At 52.1% G+C, this 8,208-nt stretch overlaps 1 protein-coding gene across 1 annotated transcript; it reads right to left on the reverse strand.

The window, feature by feature from the left end:
- Positions 1 to 3,900: 3,900 nt before the first annotated feature.
- On the reverse strand, positions 3,901 to 6,467 carry LOC123439269 (endo-1,4-beta-xylanase 1-like). The gene is made up of 3 exons (XM_045116005.1): positions 5,608 to 6,467; positions 4,474 to 5,405; positions 3,901 to 4,371 (listed from the first exon to the last, which is right to left on the reverse strand). The coding sequence occupies exons 1-3, from the start codon at positions 6,427 to 6,429 to the stop codon at positions 4,185 to 4,187; spliced, it is 1,941 nt and encodes a 646-aa protein (XP_044971940.1). The 5' UTR covers positions 6,430 to 6,467; the 3' UTR covers positions 3,901 to 4,184.
- Positions 6,468 to 8,208: the final 1,741 nt, after the last annotated feature.

The raw sequence follows: 8,208 nt of genomic DNA on the forward strand, positions 1-8,208 counted from the left end.
TCGCGAGAGTGTCAGCGTCCCGGTGCACCAAGCACGGTGGCACTTGGAGCACCGCGTCCCGTAGCCATACCCCGATGTCACCCTCCCACACCACTAGCACCTGGATCCTAAGAGGATCTGATGCCGGCCGTGCCGCGGTCGACGCAGATGCACGCGGAGGAGGTGAGTCGTCGTCGGCGTCAGCTCACACCAGAGCAGCGGCTCAACCCTGTGTACGCGGCTGACTCACCCCACCGGGAGGTATGGTTCGCGGTCGAGCACGAGGAGCAGCGGCGGCGCGACCTGCAGCTAGGAGGCCCTCCGTCGCCCCCGCCCATCGTTAGCGACGAGGACCAGGAGGCGGAGGCCGCCTACCAGGCGGCGCTGATAGCCGCACTCCGCGAGGGCAAGGAGGAAGAGTGGTGCAAGGTCGAGGAGAAGGACGCGGCATACGAGGCGCAGCTCGCGGAGGCCATTGCGATGTCCATCGCGGACGACTGCGTTGTGCCACCTCCGCCGAAGACCGAGCCCACGGAGCCGCAACAAAAGGTCTACCAGTGGACCGGCTGACTCCGCGAGTGGGTCAGCGCGCCGTCCATCTGGTTGAGGGACACACCGCAGCAGGAGGAAGCCTACCTCCAGCACTGGAGGTCGCAACACCTGGCAGAGGAACGCGCCGACGGTCGTTGGCAGATGGCGCTCGAGAAGGAGGCAGAGGAGGAACGACGAGAGATGGAGGAGGAGGAGCGCGCTCGTGGTGCGCTGCCACTGCTACCAGCACAGCCCACGTCGGCGGGACAGACGATGAAGGCGCAGGCAGCTGCTCTTTGGAACACGATGTTCCCCTAGGCCGGCCCTACCCGTCGCTGGTTGACCTCATCGGCCCCGACGTCGCCGCCGCTGCCTAGGGTTGCCTCGTAGTTTAGGTTTTTTTATGTTTAATTAATGTAATAGGGACGCGTGGACTCTCACTGATCTTCGTGGCCGGATTTTAATGTTTAATTAATATTTATTTGTTATTTTTGAAAATGTTTTAAAAAAAATCACTCGTTAGCAAAAATGAGTTGGGCCAGCGTTGGGCGTTTGAATCGACCCAAACGTCGAAACGGATGTTTGTATTCGCCGGACCGACCCAAATGAACAAAAAGCAAACAAAATCATCGTCTGAATTGATCGGTTGGAGTTGATCTTAATCACCTCCTGCCAAGGAGCGAGAAGAGACATCGTCGTTGCAATTTCTAAGAAATAGGAACCCGAAGTTCCATCATCGCCAAGAAAAGGCATCAAGAAGCCTCTGTTGAAAATCACCATCGCGGCCGGCTGTCGCACTGTCACCAGGCCCAGCGACACGGCCACCTTCGAGATGTTTCACCTGTAGGATTATCTTCAATTTTTTCTGTTTCAATAGTAACGATATAACTTTATTCTTTGACAAATGCTACAACAATCAAATCATTCTAGTTGCAACATATGTTTCAGATTTAGAGAAAATATATTTGCAATGGTAGAAATGATTATAATATAATTGTAATATTTTATATTAATATTTTTCATGTTATTATGTGGATAATTTTGGTAAGTGTAATAGAAAACTAATGCAACTTGATGATGATTTCTTTGTTGCTGAGACCGTAGTTGTATAGCCTTCCTTTTTCAATCGTAATCGTTTATTCTTATACTGTGGGTGCATGTATGTTGTATAATTAATAGTCAAGCTTGGTCAGGGCTACCTGCCTAGTTTGTATTCTGTTTAGTTGTGAATCAAAATTACCAGGGCTAGGCTGGGCTGGGTTGGGTGAGTACCATCTTGTATTCGGCTTACGGCCCGAGTGGCTCGCGGGGACGCGGTGGCTCTACTGCATCCCTTCTCTTGCACCCGTGATTCTCCCTTTGTCATGCTTTCAACTCTGGACCCCATCTCTATCTTCCCCTCGAGGTTGGGCCGGCTCCTGGAGGCACCATCCCTGCTGGGGGCGCTAGCAACCACCACGGGAGGGCGAGGGCGAGGAGACGGATGAATGGTGTAAATCTGAGCTTGTTGTATTGTTTTTGGTTGCTGCTGATAGTGGTTGGCTCTTCTTAGACTGGGTGTGACTGAAAAAGCGAAGGACGGATGTCGTGGTCATGAAGCCTGATGCCATGATGATGGATGGACCTGCATGTTGATTATTAGTTAGTTTTTTTTCAAAATTGTGAATGAGTAATGGTACCCGTATGAAACGATACAGACTTTTACAAGAAGGTGAGTTTTCATTGGAGATTAAGGGGGAGGATGGGTCCACCCCATGAAAATCAGGAGAGGAGAGGTTAGTTAAATTGAAACCATCCTAGTCAGCGTGTAAAAGCTTGTAAACCTTTGTATATTTAGCATTATTGATTGTGAATAATAGCAAAGAGGTGGCAGCTTGCTTAGTGTCCGAGTTGTATTGGAGTAGCAAGTAGCTAGCTCTTAGAGATTAAAATCATGGTATTGTTATCTTAATTATAATGCCATACATAATTGTTATGTTCTTCAAATCTCGGGCTATCCAATACATTATGATGCTAAACTTTCTAACTAAAATTCCCACGACTTGTTTAAGATTTGGCCTTATTTGTAACGAAATAAGAGCTTTAAGGTGTTTGTTGCAAAATCTTGGGCCCTTGTTTGTAAGGAAACAAAACGTTTAGGGTCTATAATGCACGACAATGTTGTGAACTGTTTTAAAATGAGTTGTTCTAAAAAACGTGAAGAAAAATTCAAAACACGAACGATAGACACTTGAGTTCAGTTTCAGATGCAACGAAGGTTCGTGGAGGATACCAGTTCAACCCAAAACCCGAACCATAGACACTTCAGTTCAAACACATAAATTGCCTTAAAAACTGACATTTTGCCGTGCACCCTCAACAAACATTCGTTGAATGGCCTTACCCTAGAAATGAAGTGTCGGAAGTGTTGGAAGATTAGGCAAGTTCATAATTAATTTCACTAAATAATTCATGACTAAAACAGAAAATATCATTCAATACCTAGCAATCCGGCAGAGCAACTGAACATGCACAACATCACCTCGCAAGAAGCAGTAACTACAACGATCAACATAAACAGATTACGAGTAATGTATTGTTCGTTAATTGCAGCAGGAGCGACTGTGTTGACGATGATGTTGGTGACGATCCTTTGTTGATGGCGATGAAGACGACGATGAGTAGCATCGTCCGACTTGGATGGTAGATGACCTGCGGTGACGAATTTGAGCAGTCGCGTAAAGTGCTTCCCAAAAAACCTAATTCGTCCTCTCTCGGTGCAGGATCGCAAAGACGAACGGTTCCGGTGACCTGCTCTCTCGCACGCCGATGCACGCTGACGTTCGAGATGAGGTAGACTACGATGGCGGCGCAATTAGTAAGACGAGGCAAAACCCTAGATGTTTTCGGTGTGTCTTTGGACGACCACAGTAAGCAGTATATATAGAAGGACCAATGTCGGTTCCGTGTCGCGACCACGACTCAAACCAATTTGGTTTGTAAGTCGTATACTTACCGGACAAAAAAATTTCAACTTGTGTGCCAAGACTTTGTCGTGCCCCCACAAGGCATCCAACCGGAATTCGGCGGATCATTCACGCGCATGTCACACGTACGCGCCGCCCGTCAAGGCGAGCGAGCGCGCGTGTAGTTCTCTCGTTTCTCTTCTCAACACACACTTAGAGTGGTGGGGAGAACTTAATATATAAAGAGGTCCAACTCTTCCACCACTAGCGGTACCGGACTAAACTTTAGCACCACCACACCACCACTTGCCATTTTATTCATGGGCTTAATATGAGATTTTGGAATTTGTAGACGAGCCAAACCCATTAATTCTAACAGGAAGCATATCTTTTTTTTCTCGGAAAGGAGGGAAAGCATACAGTACCATTTTCGATAAAACGAGGATTTACAATATCGTTAATTTTATTCATTCATTTCCATTAATTTTAACCAATACAGTACCTTGATTACAATCTCTCAACAGTACAATATATACCAAACGTAGAAACGCAAAACTATACTAGTTGTTGTAGTATGTGGTACAATCCCTTTGCCGACCCCATTAGATCAAATTAATCAATGTGTGCTTGTATGTGTGTAGAGTATTAGTTAGTATACCAAGGAGTATATATAGTATAACTATATATATATATATACTCGGAGATAATAGCCGTAGTAGGTAACCGTTGTCACACGTCCATGTCCAGCACGAGAGGTGTGTCCCCCTTGTCGACGCTGAAGGCCTTGTGCATCTTCCCCGTGGCCGTGGCGAGCTGCACGACGTACGAGCCGTGGTACCCTCTGAACTTGAAGTTGCCGTCGCTGTCGATCTTCCCGCGCGCGTGCGACGTCCACTCCTGCCGCAGGTTGATGAACCTGCATGGACATGATCAGGACAAGCGTCAGCACCAACACATTTCAATCATATGTATTAACCCGACCCAAAGAATCAAATCGAACTAGCAGAGGCCGATCGACCTCTGGCCGGCGTCGTTGATGGTGCCGTCGGCGTTGACGAGGCAGGCGTCCTGGCGCCACATGTGCCCCTGCATGAACCCCCAGAGCACGACGCCCTCGACGGCCGGGTGCGCGTACGCCTCCCGGAGCACCACCTCGAGGTCCTCGGCGCGGAGGCAGACGTCGGACTCGCACACGTCGAGCTCGGTGAGCCAGACGGGCAGGTCGGTGGTGGCGAGCTTGTCGAGCGCGTCGCAGATGATCTCGCCGGCGGGGTTGGTGACGTGGCCCTGCAGGCCGATGCCGCCGACGGGGGCGCCCTTCTCCATGAGCGCGTTGACCTGCGCGATGTACTTGTCCGGGGTGGCGCTGGGGTCGCTGCCGCCCTCGACGTTGTAGTCGTTGACGAAGAGGGCGGCGCCGGGGTCGATCCTGGCCGTCTCCTTGAACATGAAGGCGTTGATGTCGTCGCCGAGGCGGTCCTGGAAGAAGGTGCCGTGGAGCATCTCGTTGTTGACGTCGTAGTGCGGGAACCGGCCGGCGTAGCGGGTGAGGAGGCTGGTGAGGCGGCCCTGGACGGCGGCGGCGAGCTGGTCGTTGGGCAGGTCCTTGACCCACTTCTGCACCATGCGGTCGACGGCCCAGAAGATGCAGTGGCCGCGCACCGGCTTGCCGTGCCGGTCGCAGAAGTCGAGCAGCGCGTCGGGGTCGGCGTAGTTGAGCTGCCCCTGCACCGCCTCCGTGTGGTACCACTTGAGCTCGTTCTCGAACACCGCCCAGTCGAAGTGCTTGGTGAAGTAGTCCACGAACGCCGGCTCCTGGATCACCGCCGGGTTGATGCACGCGCCGAACGCGAAGCTCGTGTCCATCTGCATCACCCGGATCGACGCCCCCGACACCGCCGACGACGCCCCGGCGCCGGCGAACTTGAGCACCACGTCCCGCCTCCGCACCTACGTTCATGCACGGTCCGCATGAGTCGTTGCGTTACTTACGTGTCAAACAAAACACCAGTTTGGTGCCACCGTAGCTGCCTACGTACATTTATGCGGTTTGGTGGCAGGCTATGCGTACGTACGTGTCAACCGAAACCAAGCAGTAAGTCGCTATCAGTTTGGAGTGATAGATGGTGTGATGATGGGAGAGGTGACTCACCTTGTCAGTCTTCTTCCTGAGCTTCTTGAAGCGGGCCTTGCGGTCCGTGGCGAACACCTGGAGATCCATCACCTTGACGTCGACGCCGGGGGGCGCGCCCTGGACGTGCACCGCGGCGCCGGACGGCGGGATGGCTTTGAGCCGGAACACGCCCTTGATCTCCGTCCACCTGCCGGCCTCGGCGCACACCGCGCCGCCCTCGACCACCATCGCGCACTCCCCGCCCTCGCCGCCGTCCAAACGAATGTTGACGCGCACCGCGTGCTCCCCGGCGGCGCCGTCGCCGAGGCCGATCCACCCGGCCACCCGGTACGTGACCCTGGGCTTGAGCGCGCCGGCGGGGATGGCCTGGCAGAGGCCGTCCTCCTCGCCGCCGCGGCCCGCCGCCAGAATGTACCTGCCGCTCGGCCTGTACCCGTCCTCCACGTCGTTGATGGTCTCCGTGGGCACCCTGGCCGACTCCTCATGGCGCACCGACAGCTCCGTGCACGCGCCTACCGCCGCCCACCCGGCGAGCCCGTCCTCCAGCGCGCTGTTCCGGATCACGTTGGCGTCGAACTCCACCCCGTGAGCGCAGCTGCAGGCCATGGAGCTAAGAGGACGAGGAGGAGGCAGGGGAGGAGGAGCGTGCTTGTCGTCGGTGGCAGGTGGCGCGGTGGTGCGGTGAGATGGGGGAGGGATCGCGGCGGCCGGCGGTATATAAAGGGGGGAAGGTCGGCCATCGGGATCACGGCGAAGCAGCTCGAAAGCAGCGCACCGAACGGCCGTCGCAAAATATTGCAGAGGCTCGAAGCAACCACCGCACCTCCACAGACCATGCATCCTTTTTTTCCCCTTCTGTCTCTCTCTCTCTCCCTGCTTTTGAGTGACAGTAAAGCTTGCGCAAGGCCTGGCGGTCGCATCGCGCGAACTTGAGGAGACCGGCCGCGACTGGCGTGTGGGCCCGGGCCGGCGTGTCAGCGGGGCGGCTGTTGGATCTGATAGGCTGTTTTGTTTGTGGTAAGCATGATGGTGATGATTACAGGCACTACCAGAAGCATGATCGATGGGTCCGTCCATGCTCCTTTTCTTGGCTTTGGGAGGAAGAGACGAGTAATTTAAAGCGAGCTTGGTGGCCCAACACACATGCAGATTTCATCAGCTCGATCGATCGATCAGGAATTGGACCAATCGGGGCTTAGATTCTACATCAACTTTCCGTCGTAATCCCAGGACATTATATCCCTCCCTATTCTAATCTTAACTGGACTTTGCAGTGCAGCAGCCACCGAAACCGACACCAACACAACACCAACCTCAGTAACTCAACGCACCGTCAAGCGCCATTTGCCTACGATCAAATTCCCAAGAGTACCGGACCGGCATTATTATTATATTATTTTAAAAGAAGAGAAGAGCAAGAGGAGGACGACGCTGGCATGCAACGGAATGCAAGGCAGAGGACCGGGCCGGCGGCAACAACGTTGGACCCGTGCGTACGTCCATGACGGCGGTGGGATCGAGGAGGATCGGCGAGACGGCGACGCCTCGGCCAACTTGCGGCCGCCCCACCAACGGGGAAACATGCATGGCGGTCGACGGCGGCCACGACGATGGGCCGTGGGATTTAGGCTTACGAAATGGGATTACCAAGCTTCAAGACACGAGCATCGCCCGGCTAAAAGCGAGGTTTGGTGGCCCGTTCCGTTTTCTGTGGCTGTAAATGTCGTGTGTTTACACAGGCCAATCACGAGCCGAGCCTCTCCACTTACATACATGGATGGATGGGAACGAAATCATTAGGCTGCTCATAATGGGAAGTAACTAGGAGTAGTAACATAATGTTGTTACTACTCTATGTTACTACCTCCATAGTGGGGAGTAACATACATGTGGTGTCATGCAAACTAGCATTTATTAGGTTATAGACACATAATGCATTGAAATATGTGATGTGATGGTAACTAGCTATGTTACTACCACCATCTCTCTCCGCATTAATTACTTGCCATGTCGGATTTTTTACCTACGTGGCGTTGATGTTACTACTTAGTTACTTCTCACTATGGCTAGTCTTATTCTGATATTCTCAACTATCTTTGCTATGAACTGAACTCGATATAAAAGTATTTCACGATCTGATCCTTTTGATAACGTCATAGCCCGTGTCGTACTGTCCAACATAGAAACGCCAACCAAAATAACATTTCGGTACTTACCCAGCCGAGCATGCGTACGTAACAGGTCAGAAAACATCGAGCTAGATGACATTTCTGAAAACACCATTAACCCTAGCGTTTCTATATAGGACAACAACTTCAAAGGTCATGTCGTTTCTATGTTATTCGGAAACGCCAAGGCCTTTAACGTTGCTGCCCTACATAGAAATGTCGGGGGTTAGTGGTGTTTTCAGAAACAGGATCTAGCTCGGTGTTTCTGGCATATGTCATGTACTCGGCCTGGCAGTGGACAAAGGCAGAAACTATATCTAGCTCGGTGTTTTTATGTTGGGCAGTAACGCCACCAGCTATCACGTTGCCAAGAGGGTTAAATCGTAAAATATTTTCATGTCAAGTTTAGTTTGTGATAAAGATCGCTGAGAAGGTTAAAATAGTAATTTCG

Source organism: Hordeum vulgare, chromosome 3H (assembly GCF_904849725.1).
Source record: "Hordeum vulgare subsp. vulgare chromosome 3H, MorexV3_pseudomolecules_assembly, whole genome shotgun sequence".
In the NCBI taxonomy this organism is placed as follows: Eukaryota; Viridiplantae; Streptophyta; class Magnoliopsida; order Poales; family Poaceae; genus Hordeum; species Hordeum vulgare.

What these genes read in the sequence shown, in the direction of transcription:
- LOC123439269 (XM_045116005.1), bottom strand. Translation starts at nt 6,429, where the DNA reads ATGCATGGTCTGTGGAGGTGCGGTGGTTGCTTCGAGCCTCTGCAATAT. An exon ending in TCAGGAAGAAGACTGACAAG is followed by an intron (nt 5,406 to 5,607) that starts GTGAGTCACCTC and finishes GCATGAACGTAG; the next exon opens with GTGCGGAGGCGGGACGTGGT. An exon ending in ATCAACGACGCCGGCCAGAG is followed by an intron (nt 4,372 to 4,473) that starts GTCGATCGGCCT and finishes ATGTCCATGCAG; the next exon opens with GTTCATCAACCTGCGGCAGG.